At 39.2% G+C, this 18,293-nt stretch overlaps 1 protein-coding gene across 2 annotated transcripts in view; it reads left to right on the top strand.

Annotated features, from left to right (window-relative positions):
* TOX (thymocyte selection associated high mobility group box) overlaps positions 1 to 18,293 on the top strand; it is a 422,063-nt gene that overhangs the window by 221,615 nt on the left and 182,155 nt on the right. For both annotated transcript variants that reach the window (XM_069731383.1, XM_069731382.1), the window contains one exon: positions 11,859 to 12,101. In XM_069731383.1, coding sequence (XP_069587484.1) covers positions 11,859 to 12,101 — 243 coding nt within the window. The remainder of the gene's footprint in view (positions 1 to 11,858; positions 12,102 to 18,293) is intronic.

Raw genomic sequence — 18,293 nt, 5'->3', positions numbered from 1 at the left:
AACCCAGGAGTTTATTAAAGCAAAGAAGTGGAATATTCTTGAAGGGCCAAGTCAGTCACCTGATCTCAACCCAATTGAGCATGCATTTCACTTGTAAAAGACCAAACTTCAGACAGAAAGGCCCACAAACAATCAGCAACTGAAAACCACTGCAGTGAAGGCCTGGCAGAGCATCAAAAAGGAGGAAACACAGCGTCTGGTGATGTCCATGAGTTCAAGACTTCAGGCAGTCATTGCCAACAAACGGTTTTCAACCAAGTGCTAAAAATGAAAACTTTATTTAAAATTATTGAATCTGTCCAATTACTTTTGGTCCCTTTAAAAACAGGGTGGCACATGATAAGGAGCTGAAACTCCTAAACCCTTCATCCAATTTTAATGTGGATACCCTCAAATGAAAGCTGAAAGTCTGAACTTCAACTGTATCTGAATTGTTTTGTTTAAAATTCATTGTGGTAATGTCTATAACCCAAAGTAGAAAAATGTTGTCTCTGACCAAATATATATGGACCTAACTGTATTTGTAGTTATCTTCTTGAGCAATATTATTTAAATTCTTTGTAGTATTGGTTATTATGAGCTCAGATGCAGCAGGTATATGACCTTTATGAGCACTGCTTTTAATATAGCATTACTTCAATATCTAGATCCTTACTGTTGTGCATTGGCTTATTTGAATCTCCCTATAATCTAGCCAGTTAATATCAATTTTGTAATTGTTTATTTTTCCCATGAAAGTCCAATATAGTTATATTATGCTGGCACCTGAAATCCATATTTGTCTAATATACAACATTGGCTTTGACAGCCACAAAATAGATGTTCTTTCTCAGTAAAACTTATTGGCATATAGGAATATAGCCAAGTCAGTAATCAGCAAAAGCCTACACAGGCTCAGTGGTTACAGTGCAACATTTTTCAAGATAAACCAAATCTTTTTAAGGTATAATCCCCCCATATTCATGTTTTCCAAGCAGTCTCCTTATCGCCTTTAATGCCTTTAACTCAGGGTAAGTGCCTTCCCATTAGTGCCATGTAGTCATTGCTTGCTGCCTCTCTCCCTGACAACAGTTGGAGAAAGCTTTTGCAAGGAGACTGAACAACCCTATAACTAGAATCAAGGAAAAAATTACCTATAAAGAAGCTGGGTGCAAGTTTAGCCCATTTTGTAAACTATTAGAAAATTATTTTTCACATAGATATGAACAATTTAGGAATGCATCTTTTAAGAAAATAAAAAAATAAAAATGCAAAAATGTAGAATAGACCTGCAGATTTCAGAACATAGAACTTTTCATGCAGATGATACTTTTGATATATGAACCCCCTAGTTATGTACAGAGTGACCTTACATTGAGACACATGATCATTCTTAGTCCCTTGTAATGATATTGGTTTTCATAATGTTCAGTTGTGTTCTTAAGAAACGAAGAGGTTAACTTTTAGCCAGACTCTTCGCCTTGGGACTTACATAGAAAATTGCTAAGTAGCAACATATGGTTCACTACTGTTTCTGTGATGTTGCTGCAAGCAAATAACACAGTACAACTATTGAAATGATTTTTACAGAAAGCCAACTTTGGAATGATGCCACGAAATTCAACATACAGTGAAAATTAATGATATTTTTGAGACTGTCCCAAAGGTCTGTTTGGCACTATATTCTGATACCACTGGTTTATATTAGTGGTTAGTAAATTCCTTTTGCAAATCTCTTCTGTAGCGCTGTGCGGCAGATGTAAACCACTTGGTGCCATTTCTGCCCACAGCTATCTGTTCTGACCATGATATCAAAGCAATATATAACCCTATTTGAGCTCACAAAAAATATGACAAGGCGATAGGACGGGAAGAATTGTTGAACAGGTTTGATTGCTCTGATCAATGGGTTCAAATCCCACCAAGGACAACATCTGCAAGGAGTTTGTATGTTCTTCCCGTGTTTGCGTGGGTTTCCACGGGTTCTCTGGTTTCCTACCACATTCCAAAGACATAAAGATGGGGAATCTAGATTGAGAGCACCATCGGGGACAGCGACGATAATATCTGTAAGAGCTGCAGATGTGATAGCGCTATATAAGAAAAGCATAATAAATAATGTGGTTTGTGGGTTATGAAGTTCTACAGCAGCTGTGGAGTTATTGGTTGTTAGTTCCTATTATATGGTTTAAGAAGAATAGAAAACTTTTGAATGATAGAAGGATCACCCCAGTGGTGCAGCACATTGACATCTTCCGGGCAAGACCGGGCTCTTCCTGGTCCTACTTTACTAACCGAACATCCTCTTACAGATGACGACAAAGTAGATGACAGCCAGCTACAGCATCCAGACAGAGCTGCAGAGTATTTTAACCTGCTATTGACAACCTGTGGGGACAGTTTGTTGTGCATTGGTTTTACTCCAAATTTATCAACATTGCACCCAATGTTTTACGAATTTAGCACAAATTCATACATTCTTTTCTTTTACTGTTTTCCTTGTTTTGCTCCTGATAGAATAGAAAAGTCACACAGTCCCTTAAAATGTTCTCAACTGAGATTTTTTACTCCACTAGGGTGCCGCAGTATAATTACGTAAAAATGTTGCTACATTTCAAAAAGTGGCAAATCACCATTAAGGCTATAATGTAAAAATAAAAAACTATGCCCCTAATATCGAACTCCAAAAAAAAGCACACAGATGAAATCAAGAAAAATGTACTTAAAGACACAACTAAAATAATGAATAAGGCACGAATAAAAAAAGTCACTGTAACATATATACACCAGAGAAATGATGCAAAATCAATGATGAATTGATCCCAATATAGACACTCAAGAAGAAATAAACTAGGCTTTCCGAGGCGCAACATCTATGGTGGATTCTCCACTCCTCTACTGCGCTGTTTGCTACTGAAGCCTTCCATAAGTAGCCTTGTAAGCTTGTTCTCTGGCAGCAATCCGTGCATCTGAGGAAGGTCTATGCACAGACCAAAACATTAAGTTCTCACTGTGGATTGCAACTCTCAATTAAATCACCTTGATATTCTATGTTTGAGCACTGAGTTCTTCTTGCATACAGATACTTCTCACAAAATTAGAATATCATCAAAAAGTTGGTTTATTTCAGTTCTTAAATACAAAAAGTGAAACTCATATATTATATAGAGTGTTGAGGTTTGGCGGAACGCACCAAATATATATTTATAGAGTAATAGGTGTGTTCGCAACACGGGGTCCACCGTGCAGGAGTAAAACCCGCTGCTAGTAACTGACGGTACTATATGGTGGTATAAGTGAACTCTGTTACTTCACAGAGTCACTTAAGACAAGAGAACGCTGTGCCCTGTTAACCTCACAGATGAACACAGCTACCAAATAGAGCGAACAGTGGTCATGCAGTCAGAATAGCACATGCAAAACTCCTCACCGGAGGTGCCGGTATTCTAGGGGTTTATTTCAGCCAGGCCCTGAATCCACTCACACAAAACTCCTCACCGGAGGTGCCGGTATTCTAGGGGCTTATTTCAGCCGAACCCTGAAACCGCATACATATGACCACACTGGCACAGAACACATAACTTAGTTGATACAAGCGCATGGCCGTGCAGCCATGCAAACCTTTTATAGCTGTAGCAACTACAGGACCATCCTAGAGGACCAATGGGAGCTGCTACAGTACCTGAGCCACTTCAGGACCTTCCTAGAGGACCAATGGGAGCTGCTGTAGTACCTGAGCATGTGACTCCTGACCTCCAATGAGAGGACTTACCCTGGGCATGCTCAGAAGGGGAAAAGCAGGACTTAGTCCCAGAGACATCTGCTCGCCGCTGACCAGTACTGGCTACAATGGCCGAGACTGGAAAGGCAGCAGTAACCATCCACACCGTATCAGGCCTAGCCAGACGCTGAGACCGACGTCTCCGCTCAGCAGGCTCCACTGCGGCTGGAGAAGAATGGGAGACCGCAGCGGAGATGGTTCGAGATTCCTGCTGTGCAGAGGTGGGAACTCGCCCCTTAACATAGAGTTATTACAAACAGAGTGATCTATTTCACATGCTTATTTCTGTTAATGTTGATGATTATGGCTTACAGACAATGAAAACCCAAAAGTCATTATCTCAGTAAATTAAAATAATTAACAACAAACACCTGCAAAGGCTTCCTAAGGTCCCTTAATCTGTTTCAGTAGGCTTCACAATCATGGGGAAGACTGCCGACAGTTGTCCAGAAGGCATTGGTGGGGTTCTCTACACTTGTCGCAAAGTCTTAAAAGGGTCTTTAAAATGCCTGGTACAAATTGACAAAGGCCAGACAACCCCTTTAAGGGCAGTAATTCTAGGGGAGGATTCCTTTGTATTATGGCATGTGATGGAGCATATATTTTTTTGAAAAAATTTGTACAGAATTGTGCACAACTGTATAATATTAAAGGAACCTATAATATGGTACTATGAGTTCTGTAGCATGGTTCCTATATACAGTCATGTGTACAAGGCCTTATACGTCTCTTTACTTTGCAATTTAAAAAAGCTCAAAAAGACCTTTCCAAAGCTACATTGTGTAACCAGAGTGTTGTCAAATAAAAAATGTATAAGTTGTCTTAGCAAAACTAAAAACACATACCCAAGGCCTCATTCACATGGGCAAATTGTAGCAGAGTGTCGCTGTCTGTATTTTGGTTGTAGCCGCGGGATCCCCTGTGGTTCTACTGCAATAATCTCACAGCACCATATTGGTAAAATAACACGACCATCTGAGTGAGGCCTTATTACTACTGTACTACCAGCGAGTATGGAAAAAATATGTTAAACAAGTAAAAATCTCTCCCTCCTAATTCCAACATTTTTTGTATATCCTACAGTACATAAACAGAGTCATCTTTGTATCACATTGGCAAGAGGAATTTCTTATGTACCAATTTGTCTTTGAATTAATTGTTTGTGTGTTGAATGTTTCTTTGAGATGGTATGCCCTTGATTGATTGAGTTAATCTAGCAAAGTCTTGCAAGCCTAAACTAGTTACTAAAACCAGTTTCACTGCAAGATTGTAATGATCGGTGTCTACATTCCCAGAGGTATTCATTATGGACAGAATACTTCTTGTTGCCTTGCATAGAAAAGTACATTTTCAATAGGAAATAAAAAGCAGTCTGTAAAAATAGACTATCTAATTAAGTTAAACTACTCTAGCATTTGGCTTGACATCTTCATTATTCAAAATTAAAAAGATGCTTCACATGAGCACACAAGTGACTATTGTATACATTGCTTGTCGTTGGAGCCCGCGTAAGTAAGGTTTTCGATTTAATGATGGATATTTTCGAGTGATGTATTCATAGAAGTCTCAATATGTCGGTTCTCCTGTCTCTCTACATACTATTATAGCGGGCCTGTTCACACATGGAAGAGTTCGGATTTGGATGCAGAATAAATCTTGACAGAATCCACCATGTAAATGGGGGACTTTACAATATAAGAGCTTTTACCACTGAATAATAAAGACACTGCAAATTGTACAATCCGCGGCATGTTCTTTTTTGGTGAGGAATCGGATTCTTCTTTGAAAAGTAGTTTACTAGTTGTAATTAAGATGATTTGGGCCTTGCAAATGCAGATCTACTGACCATTTTAGGGCAGAAATTCAAGCGATGAATGCAAATTTCTCCCCTGGATTTTCTACACAATCAGTAACAGAATTGCATATAGCAAATCTGTGCCTTGTGAACAAGGCCTCAGTATTTGTTAAAAGTTTTGGGTAAATGGAGAGAAATGCATTTAAACTGGGTCATATATATCCATTTTATTGCATATATTATTTTTTTCCATCTCTTTGTACTAATTAAGGAATATTTTTTTGTTACCAGGCTCAATGCTTGTTCAATGCACAGCTCTTGCCATGCGTCATGCACATGCGCCAGCTCTAGGTTGATTACAGTCAATGTTAAACTGCCCCAGGCCTTTCAATGACCCCTCCCTCTGCTCTGTGCCTCAGCAACAAGGTTCTTTTGGCTCCTGTCTGCCCTGACTAGTCTGTTCCGATGCGTCAGTCTACTTATCGCCATGCCAACAGTCTGCTATTGACTCACAACTGAACTCTGCCAGTCTTGACCCTTGTACCATTTAAGTATTTATCTTGACTGCAGCCTTAAGGCCCCATCACACATAGCGACGCTTGAGCGATTCCGACAACGATACGACCTGTCAGGGATCGCTCAAGCGTCACTATGTGGTCGCTGGTGAGATGTCAAACAGTGAGATCTCACCAACGACGCAGCAGCGATGCGGCGACCTGTAGCGACCTGAACAACGATCCTATTTCATGACGATTCAATGGGACGTCCTGTCAGCGAGGTCATTGGTAAGGTGTCAAACACAGCGATGTGTGCTACCCAGCGGGACCTCAACGATCAAAAAACGGCCCAGGCCATTCCGACACGACCAGCGATCTCACAGCAGGGGCCTGGTCGCTGCTACGTGTCACACATAGCGAGATCGCTACTGAGATCAATGTTGCGTCACAAAACTTGTGACTCAGCAGCGATCTCGCTAGTGATCTCGCTGTGTGTGACGGGGGCTTTAGTCTTGCAAAAATGTCTTTCTTTCTATATCAGCTGCTGGAGTCGTGACCTTGGGAGTCCTTGCAGGTGTTAAGATTGACCTCAGAATTGCCTAGCCTTGTCTCTGTGGTTTAGCCCTATGCCTAATGGATCCTCGTGTCTGGTCATTCACTGTGAAAATCATGTGTAATCTGAGGTTTGGATAAATTTAAAAAAAAAGGGTGTCCTACAATTTCTATCTTTTTTATCATCTGGTTCCAAGACTGATGGGCCATTTTTAGAACATTTTTTTTATTTTACAGAATATCTCAACTTTTTTACTAGTTAATTATTGTTCAGTCTTTGCAAAATTATGAATCTGTGTAACATACTCCAATTCCTTATCTTGCTTCCTTTTCCCCCAAACTCCATGCTGAATTGGCTGTTTCACCTGCCTTGTTCATGCAGATGGTTTGCTTTGAACTGCAGATCTAGCTAATATCTATACTCCGGTATGAGCTTCTCTGAGAGAGGAGGTTTGTAAATAGTGTCTGAGCATTGGGGAGGAGAGCAGAGAATCTCATACTGGAGAATTATATTAACAATCTTCTTAAAAAGAATCCATCAGCAAGTTTTTGCTAAGTAATCTGAGGACAGCAAGAGGTAGGGGTTAAAATACAGATTTCAAGGAGGTGTCACGTATCAGACTGTGTTCAGTTTACTTACAGTAAAGGTTTTATCACCAGGAGATTATCATTGCCCACACTACTGCAGAGTGCAAGCATGCTAGTCCAACTCCGCCCACTCCTGTGATAAGCAGCTTGCTGTCAATAGATAATGTAAATATAGAGCCTGGTGCGGGCAGGTTAGTTATGGTGTGGGCGGGGGCAGCTTACTCAGGTTTGCTGCATGCTAAATTTTAAAACTCTTGATTGTGTCAAAACTGTGGCACCCAGTAAACTAAGTGATACATTATTGGATTCAGGGTCTCTTTTCCTACATCATGCTGCTCTCAGATGAGGTAGCAAAAACCTGCTAACCGATTCCTTTTAAAGTGCATGAACTAGGCAGTTGAAACAGGCCTTTCAACATGGAGTTTGGCAGCTAAAGAAGAAAGATGAGGTACTGGAGTATATTACACAAAATAATTATTTTTTAAAGACTGATGAATAATACAAATACAAAAAAAAATAGTTACAATTTAACTTTAAACTTTTAGAATAGGTGACATACAGTACAAATATATACGGTAGAATGAGCACTAAGAGATGGCTTGACGGGATTGGGGAGGTACACTTCACATGGAGCCAAGGCTGTTCTCAGAGAGTTTTTCTTTTGAGCGATTTATAAAGTTGCAATAGAGATTGTATAATGGAGTAAATGATGTGTATAGAGGGGAAAATGCCAAAGAGGGCCCAATACAAAATAGATAGTTGTTGTAGGCAGCAAACTCCCCAACTCCTTTATTCACAAGACCACTTGCTCCTCACAGCAGCAACTTTTGCCAAGAACAAAAGGGTCAGCGGTCCGAAATCGGACGTTACGGATATTTATCTTTCCCAACATAATCAGGAGAGAGTCGGCTGGCCTCATACACATTAGACGGTCACCTGAGCCCAACAATATTAATGGGTTTTGCCAACATTATTTCTAATGTGTATGGGGTCTTAAGAATAAAATACAAAGAGTGAATCCTCTATTTATTCTATGGCTGGAGTATATATACATTTCTTTTCCAAATTCTGCTTCACTGTGTAAAAAATAAACCATCCGTACAAGTTTCAATAAAGAAAATTGATGAGAGATAAAAAAGAAAGTTGTGCCCTTAAAGATAATATGGTTTTGATAACTGTGGCTTGATAAATTACCCCGCTGAGTGCTTTTAAATGAAGATGATCTATTAGTGTTGTCGAACACGTGAAGTAAGACAAAAAGTTGTTTTCAGGATCATTGACTTAAACATATCAATGGCACTGTTGGACAATTCTTGCTGAGAGTTGAGATGATTTATGTAATGGACTCCAGGTTTCAGCAGTAATACATTATGTTCTGAAACTATCGAGCCTAAGTCACGCTGAGACAAAAGGCGCTTCATTGTGAATGTACTCCATTCAGAAATTAAAGATAAGGTTCATCCTATTTAAACTTCTGAAAGAGTTCTCTGCGAAACACATTATCATAATATTTAAATGTCTACAAAGTAAAATATGTATTTAATGAGCTCGGTGGCATACTGTATATTACATATTCACTACTATTTAATTTAATAACATTAGATGTTGGAGAAATAAATGCAGGCAAAACACACTGAGAAAAAAAGGAAAACCTCAGCTATTTACTATAATCTGCCATGAATTAGAGCGCTCCAAAGAGCTTTTCAAACAGAAAAGTGGAATTGATGCCCGCCTAAGTAGACGGCCCAGCAGGGTTTCATTTTTTATAAATATCTGCATTCACATTAACAACTGGGAGACCATTCTTCTGCTTTTTTTTATCCAAAACAAAAACATATCTCAAGGAAAGGTAGAACCAGAACAGTCTTTTTCTATTATTGGTTTCCATGTTTGGTGTAAAAAAACTGAAAAAAATAATGCAACCCAAATACTTTGGGTTGCATTATTTTTTTCAGTTTTTTCATATATTTTATGTCAAATCATAATTTATTACTTAGGAGTCATGCTTATTAATTATTTACTTAAGTCTTGTTTATGAATATGAGATATATCTATAGGCACAGATTGGATTTACATGTCAGAATCCTGTATGGACTTCATCTATCAAGCATCCATAAATTTATGGACAGACTGCAGAACACAGGTGCTTTTTTCTGCCATCCATAGTGTTCGGAAAAAAAGATCATCGTTGTCCATCTTTATTTTCTCTACTAATGCTTGTACTGCACATGCGCTGACATGTGCAGTACAAATACACTGATGAGCTGCAAGAGTGGAGCTTCTGCCACCATCCGGCTGTTACACCATGTCTCACACTTCAGTGCCCTCGAGATGAAGTCACCATCATGCTATTACATCATAGCCACGTGTAGAGCTGCAGTCACTAATCTGCTGTTACATTATGTCTATAATTCAGGCCCCTCCAGAAATACATGCACAGTTCTGCTGCCACAACAATCCTTTTACTCCTGTCACACTGAGACATTGCCATCATCCAGCTATTGCATCAAGTTATATACTCTAATTACATCTAGAGCTGCAGTCCCTCTTCTGCTGTTACATCAGGTCTGTACTCTAGTTACATCGAGAGCTGTAATTACCATTCTGCTGTTACATCATATCTTTTACTCCAGTCACATCCAAAGCTGCAGCCATTATTCTGCTCTTACATTATGCCTTATACTCCGTTCACATCCAGAGCTGCCGTGACGTCTATATGCAATTTCATAGTAGACCTCACAGTAAATGTATTGTCTTAATACTATGTACACTCTGTCTAACATATGGAAAAGGAAAAACAGGGGCCCGCACATTTGTTAGTCTAAGTGTAAAATATAGGTGCATATGTATGTTGGGTCGATTAACAAACAAATATAACCTAGAATAAAAACATAATGCATGGACTCCCAGCAGTAAGTATATAGCAATAAATGTAAAATACATAGGATACTTAGTTAACTTTTTTGTCATCAAAAACCTCCACGTGAATATGTATCCAATCCAGATGGTCCCTAAGTGTAGATACTAGAGGGACTTGTCGCGGAGGGATGACTTTTGCACTTTTTTTGGTTTAAAAAAATGTTAACTAAGTAGTAGTACTAATGATGAGGGAATGTGCTCGGATATGTTGTTATCTGAGCATGCTCAGGTGTTATCCGAGTATCTTAGGCATGCTCGAATAATATGTTTGAGTTCCTGCAGCTGCATGATTCGCGGCCGTTGGCCTGTTTGTTTTCCGAAGACGTTTGCGCATCACTACTTTTTGTATACCTATGCATTCTGTCTAATATATGTACCCTTTTAACAAAGCGGTTGCCCCATCTTCTCTCTTCAGAAGCACACCACTCCCTGACCTCTTGGCTTCCTTATTCCTTATTGCTTGGGGATGTTTGCTTCTGATTGTCAGTTTGGACAAGTGATATCGGCGTACCAATGTTCCAAACTGTGTGGACTTGATACTGCAATGTTGGTCCGGGGCTCAGGAACTAAGCATATGTTTCAGTAATCTAGCCGGCTTCAGTACAGTGTTTTCAAGCTCTATACAAAAGCGTTAGTAAGCACTGCGCATCTTTGTCCACTCCAGCTAGACCGTTGTAGTGGCAGATCCCTTAGGCAATGAGCTGGAAATAGTAAATTTGAAATTTGTTTGTTGATCCAAGCATTTTCCTTTTATACCCATCTTTGAAGATACGAGTAACCCTTTAATTCTTGGTTGAGCTACTTTTTATTCCTTCAGCATCTAAAGGCAATTTGCCAACACAAACTTTGAAATCTGTCTATTTTTTTTATATCTTCGGATCCACTCTCTAACAACTTTAAGGCTATATTCACATTCTGCATTCCCGATGTATATTTGTGCAGTGATTATTCTGTAAATGCAGTGAAATCATTGGGTTTTTTAATATTTTTTTGAAAATTATGGCAAAAGAACGCACCGTGGAGGAATCGTATGACCAAGACCTAACGGCTACTGCTCTTGAACAGTTCATGAGTGCCACAGATTTATTTCTGCTCACACCAGAAGGTAACCCACAATCATCCCATGTTTTAAGTTTGCTTGATTATGTCATTTAGCCTGGTAAAAACCCTCTGATATTTGCAGAATGGTCTCTCATTCACTTTCTTATACCTCCCAGTGATCTGTGTAATAGCCGCTTCCAATAAAAGGTTCTATAACTCATATTAGTCTGGCCTCTAAATGTATAATGTATTGTGTGTATATAAATTCTGTGTAGTATTAAAATTTCCACCATCAGGGGATGCTTTTGTAAAAACTTTCACGTGTATTTTGCCAGTACGGTAAAAGCATTTCTGATCAAATGTTGATTTTATAAATTACATTTGTTTTCCCCAGACCTGGAGAAAAAGATATACAGCAATAATAAGACTCTGCAAGAATCTTAATGGGGCCCTAGGAATTTATTAAATGATTTTTGATTCTTGAGAAAACTGTGCCTAATGGAAATTCTACAAATGCCAGACTTTGTTATGCCTTTGGGGGAATAGCGTTCCAAACAAAACACTAAAAAAAAAGCAGCACCATCATCTATTAGGGTTTAACTTGTGCTTTTATTGAGTAAAAATAACTTTACTTGGAAAATAAGTGCAGTATGTTTGTGATTGCCATGATACATGAATAAATATATCTGGTATTTTTACTCTGCAGACTTATCCTGGACACAGTCTAGAGAATGAAGACTTCAATATCCCACCCATTACACCTCCTTCGATGCCAGAACACGTGCTTGTACCTCTGTCTGAGGCTGACGCAGGATACTCCTCCCTTTGTCATCCAATGAGTCAGAATGGTCTACTTCAGTTTCATCCACAAAATATGGATTTGCCAGCAATTACGGTATCGAATATGCTGAGCCAAGAAGGGTCTCTAATCTCAAATTCCCTTTCAGTGGTAAGAGACATGTTCTAGAAATGGACTGTTGTTCCTATTGATTTATCACATATAGTTTGGATAAGGGGTGGTCTTCTCAAAAAAAATATTATTTTGGTAAAGTTTTATTGTATAATTTATTACATTATATATAGCAAAAATAATTGCTAATAGAAAATATATAATATTCCTCCTAAATGTGCTATGTGGTATATTTTAAATATAGGTTAAGGCTGGGTTCACATTGAGTTTCCCCTCTATGTTTTTTGGCTTCATGGAGACTTGCATCTGAAATCATGCAAAATGAGATCCGTGTGTAAATGCCGACAGGACCATTGATTACAATGATGCGGATGGAGTGACAGTGTGCTCTGTCGTGCATCAATTTCGGTTGTATATGCCTATTGGAGGCAGGCATTAAGACATAATCGACTACGCCTTGCTGTCTGCTTTAACTAGGCATATACAGCCAAAATTGATGCACAACAAAGCACACTGTCACTCCATCTGCATCATTGTAATCAATAGCCCTGTCGACTTATACACCTGAATCCCGTTTTGCTGGAGATCGGACATAAACCCCCATGGAGCCACCGAGCGTTGCGGCAAAATTTGAATTTAGTCTTAGGATATGTTCACACAGCTGGATCCTGCAGATTATTATTATTTATTATAGCGCCGTTTATTCCATGTCGCTTTACACATGAAATGGGGTATAAAGAATTAAAAAACAAGTACGATAGTCTTAAACAATACAAGTCACTGACTGGTACAGGAGGAGAGAGGATCCTGCCCACAGTCTAAAGGGGATGGATTAGGATACAGTAGGTGAGGGTAGAGCTGGTCGTGCAGCGGTTTGGTGGAAAGAGGGTCACTGCAGGTTGTGGGCCTGTCGGAAGAGGTAGGTCTTCAGATTCCTTTTGAAGGTTTCCATGGTAGGCAAGAGTCTGATATGTTGTAGTAGAGAGTTCCAGAGTAGAGGGGATGCACGGGAGAAATCTTGTGTGCGATTGTGGAAAAAGGAGATAAGAGGGGAGTAGAGAAGGAGAGGATTGGAAGTTACGTTCAGGTAAGTACTGGGATACTAGGTTACAGATGTATGGAGGAGACAGGTTGTGGATGGCTTTGCATGCTAAGGTTTGTGTTTTGAACTTGAGTCTTTGTGCAATGGGGAGCCAGTGAATGGATTGACAGGAACAGCGGGGGAGACACGTGAATTAGTCGGGCAGCAGAGTTTTGGATAGATTAAAGGGCTGTGAGAGTGTTGGAAGGGAGGCCACAGAGAAGGAGGTTGCATTAATCAAGGCGGAAAATGATGAGGACTGCATTTTTATAGTGACAGGTTTTCTTTAATATTAACATATTAACATGCTTGTATAGAGATATTGTAGTATCCCATATTTTATATACAGTATATGTTGTTCAAAATTAGAAAAACAAATTCTAAATTAAAGATCTGCATTATTTGTGAAATGTAACAAATTATTTTTTGTCCTGGCACCATGGCCATACTTCTGATATTCCTAATTGCAGGTGATGATAGGTGTTGACAGTAAAATTATCAAATTGGACCTATAATAAAGTTCCTCATACCTAAATTCTGATAGCGTGATACAGCTACTCACAAGCACTGTTGTGTACATTGTTTCATGAAAATCAACAGCACCACATCATTTCCATTTCATCGCTTCATATAAAAAAATATGAGTAAACATCCATCTTACAGTTCAATAGTCAAACTTTCACTATAGTGTAAAAAGTCCAAAACAAGAAGGTGTGGATGAGGCGGAAACTTTGTTCCAATTTGAGTTAGGCAGATACACGATATTAGAGACTGAACGCCCTCAACCTGGGTGATGTTTTGGGAATCCTGCCCCTTTTTCTCATCCACTCCTTGCCATTTAGGATTTTTACAGTGTGGTGAAAGTGGTGAACGTCTGACTATTGAAACTGTAAGATGGATGTATACTTATATTTTTTGAGACAAATAAATGTTTTTCAATGCAAACAATGGTGTGCCATTTTTTGTATGATGGACAGGTAATGGACGTCATTTCATAATGTGTGGAAAAGAATATATGGAGAAATCGCAACTATTCTTCATGAATTGTTTGAGATCCTAATTGATTATATTTGCCTATTTATTACCATTCCCATAGACTAATCACTGATAGCATTGGGGATTTCCATGTATTTTTACTAATTTAGGTAAAGATTATTTTCAATGTTTCCCAACTTCAATCCTCACATGAGTGTTAATGTGAAATAAAAAGATATGTTATGAATGAGGAATCTTCCAATAGTCGGATTGTTAATGTTTCACTGTGGAAGAAGCTTATGGATTGGGAGATAAATAACATTACAATCCCGCTATTTGGCAGTTTCCTTAGCAACCCTTTCTCAGGGTAAAAGCTTTACAAAGATATATTCACAAACCTTTTTAAGCCTGTACATTGGCTTGGGGTTGTCTGAATAAGATCGACTTATCTACTTGCACATCCAAAACATGGATACATTGTGATGGATCACATTATATATTCCTATGAACTGTGCATTCAATATTTTATAATAAGGCGTGCATTATGTATATGAAAACCTTACATGGGGTATCATTACTTTTTTACATGACTGTAAGTAGTGTCTTTGTGAATGTCGTGATTCATTAGGAAAATCTATTTTGTATGAGCAATTTGACTAAAACTCCCTCAAGCCATTTATAAGAATTTACAATGGTCTACTATTAAATTAGATTGCTTAATATTTGATATTGTATTTTATATGGTCCATAGTTGGTAATACAAATATAATTAACTAGATGGCAGCCCGATTCTAAAGAATCGGGAGTCTAGAATCCATATATACTTTATTTATTCAAATGTAAGAATAATACAATTAATAAATAATAGTAAGAAAGAACAAAAAATGGCTGCACTCACCAGCTCTTGACAATTCTTGTTATTTAAGGTACAGTTACACAGGATCCATGAACATGCTTATGAGGGGAGGGATGAAAGACATCAGACTTAGCACGCTGTTTGCGCTTACGTCCGGCATCGGCGGCTTTTCGCTCTGCATCATTACCATACTTTATATCAGACCTGATCTTACGTGCGCCATCATAAGCTTTGGACTCTGTGTCATTAGTATACTTAACAGTGTCCATGCGCTTGCATCTATCCTCTGTACTCTTGTTAGCACGCTGTTTGCGCTTACGTGCGGCAGCGGCGTCTTTTTGCTCTGCATTATTAGTATACTTTCTATCAGACCTAATCTTACGTGCGCCATCAGCAGCTTTGGACTCTGTGTCATTAGTATACTTAACAGTGTCCATGCGCTTGCATCTATCCTCTGTACTCTTGTTAGCACGCTGTTTGCGCTTACGTGCGGCAGCGGCGTCTTTTTGCTCTGCATTATTAGTATACTTTCTATCAGACCTAATCTTACGTGCGCCATCAGCAGCTTTGGGCTCTGTGTCATTAGTATCCTTACTATTAGAGCTCATGTTGGCTAAGCTAAACAGCTTTAAGTGTGATGGTGGCAAACAACAGGTTAATAAGAGGCAGTGTCAGGTAGTAGGAAAATAGCCAGTTAATAATAGGCAATAGTTCTTTGCAGGAATGCAGATATTAATAAATAGGCAGTTTATATTGCAGAGAAATTGCTGGGCAATAATGGACAATGTCCTTATGTGGCAAATAATAGAGCAATATACCCAATGTGGCAAAGAAGAGGTTAATAAACGGCAGTCTCTCAGTATAACAGTCAGTGAATAATAGGCAGTATATGGAGAAAACACCAAACAAAAGTTCAAAATTGGTGTGAAAATGTCACTGAACCACTTCACAACTAAATATATATAGTTTTGGTAAATGGTATTATCATTTTTTTGACGAAATTCGGCAGGAGCTTGAAGAGCAACGTCACTGGGCCCGCCTCCACGCAGTAGAAACTTGCTGTGAGGTAAAAATTCAAAAATCACACCAAAATGGCGGGCGGAGTGTGTCACAGTACGGCACGTTTCTGATTGGTCGCTCGCAGCAGGCGGCAACCAATCAGACACTGGACACTGTTGACGTCACTTATCTCCGGACATTAGCTCCGGACATTAGCTCCGGACATTAGCTCCGGACAGGAGTTGGCACAAATTGCAGGAAGTAGTATTCTAGGCAATTATATATTACTAGATGGCAGCCCGATTCTAAAGAATCGGGAGTCTAGAATCCATATATACTTTATTTATTCAAATGTAAGAATAATACAATTAATAAATAATAGTAAGAAAGAACAAAAAATGGCTGCACTTACCAGCTCTTGACAATTCTTGTTATTTAAGAAATTGCTGGGCAATAATGGACAATGTCCTTATGTGGCAAATAATAGAGCAATATACCCAATGTGGCAAAGAAGAGGTTAATAAACGGCAGTCTCTCAGTATAACAGTCAGTGAATAATAGGCAGTATATGGAGAAAACACCAAACAAAAGTTCAAAATTGGTGTGAAAATGTCACTGAACCACTTCACAACTAAATATATATAGTTTTGGTAAATGGTATTATCATTTTTTTGACGAAATTCGGCAGGAGCTTGAAGAGCAACGTCACTGGGCCCGCCTCCACGCAGTAGAAACTTGCTGTGAGTTAAAAATTCAAAAATCACACCAAAATGGTGGGCGGAGTGTGTCACAGTACGGCACGTTTCTGATTGGTCGCTCGCAGCAGACGGCAACCAATCAGACACTGGACACTGTTGACGTCACTTATCTCCGGACATTAGCTCCGGACATTAGCTCCGGACATTAGCTCCGGACAGGAAGTTGGCACAAATTGCAGGAAGTAGTATTCTAGGCAATTATATATTAGATATTTACTAATGTAACATAAAATAAATTATAGTCCTCATATACTCTGATATCATCACGTTACACAGTAAGGCCGGTTCCACAGTAAGTACAGACCAGTGATGTCCAAGCTGGAGAGGGATATAATGTACAAACTCAACAGCCTCGTAAGCATATTGTCAGATGTGTGACACCAGTCTAATGTTGGAAAAAGATTCATGTTCAAAAGGGTTTCAGATCCCATCCGAAAATCCTTTTGAACTCATGAATCTGTTTTCAACATTAAGCTAGTGTTACACATCTGACACAACGATTATGAGGCTGTTGAGTTGGGACATCACACCCTTCTTCTCCTTGTGATACTCCATCAATATCAGACTCATGTGGGTCCAACTCCAAGGTCACCCAATGACCAACTGTACGCCATCCATTTTGCAGTGATTGTGTCTGGTATTTCAGCTGAGTCCTATTCATTTTAACGGAATGGATCTGGAGAGAGCTGCCAATGCCAGCCACAGCCTCTTCAAATATACAGTGCTGTGGATGGTGAATAGAGTTGAGCAAATTTGCTTGGGTCCCTGCTTATTCAGCAAACTATAGCGCTTACCGAATAAGCTGCATTGGGAGCCCAGCTTCCTGGATCGCATCGGCTGATCAGCTGTTCCCCGCCACAGCTGCATGTGTCGTGGCTGTGTGATAGGCATGACACATGCATGGAGATCCTGTTTGTTGGGCTCTCCATGCATGAGTCGTGCCTGTCGCACAGCTGGTGGTACCGCACAAGAGGCTGCATGAGTGTGTGAGCGTTTGAGTGTGTGAGAGTGTGTGAGTGTGTGTGTGTGTGTGTGTGTGGTGCATACAGTGTATAGAGTGTGTGTGTGGTGCGACGGTGTTCCGCTAGTGGTACCGCGCAATAGGTTGGTACCAGCAGCAGTTTCCATATTGAGACACCAATCATTTTGGTGTCCCAATATGGCGGTCGGTGAACTTCCTCCGCTTGGAATTGTGGACAGAACAGGAAATGAAAACATTACAAGGCAGTTACATAAATAGATATCTGAAATTTTCTCTTTCACTATAAAACCAATTGTCAATTTTATATGCATTTTTTATATCCATTTTTTTGGGATATAAAGGGGTTATTGCGACTTGCAGAGAAGTGTCTCCCTTTTTATTCCAAAAGCCAGGAACGGTATCTAGTATTGCAATTCATCTTAATTTAATTGACAAGTGCTGAACTACAAAACTTATCCCAAATAAGGATTAGCAAATCTACTGAAATTTGAATTTGGCAAATTCACTCAAATTCATCTGGGGAATTTGATTCACAAGAAATGTATTTTATGCAAATCAGTTGTTCCTTATTATGCTCTTT

The sequence above is a fragment of the Ranitomeya imitator genome, chromosome 6 (assembly GCF_032444005.1).
Source record: "Ranitomeya imitator isolate aRanImi1 chromosome 6, aRanImi1.pri, whole genome shotgun sequence".
NCBI classification, from domain to species: Eukaryota; Metazoa; Chordata; class Amphibia; order Anura; family Dendrobatidae; genus Ranitomeya; species Ranitomeya imitator.
The sequence above is the reverse complement of the archived record's forward strand: the minus strand, read 5'-3'. Positions and strand labels throughout refer to the sequence as shown.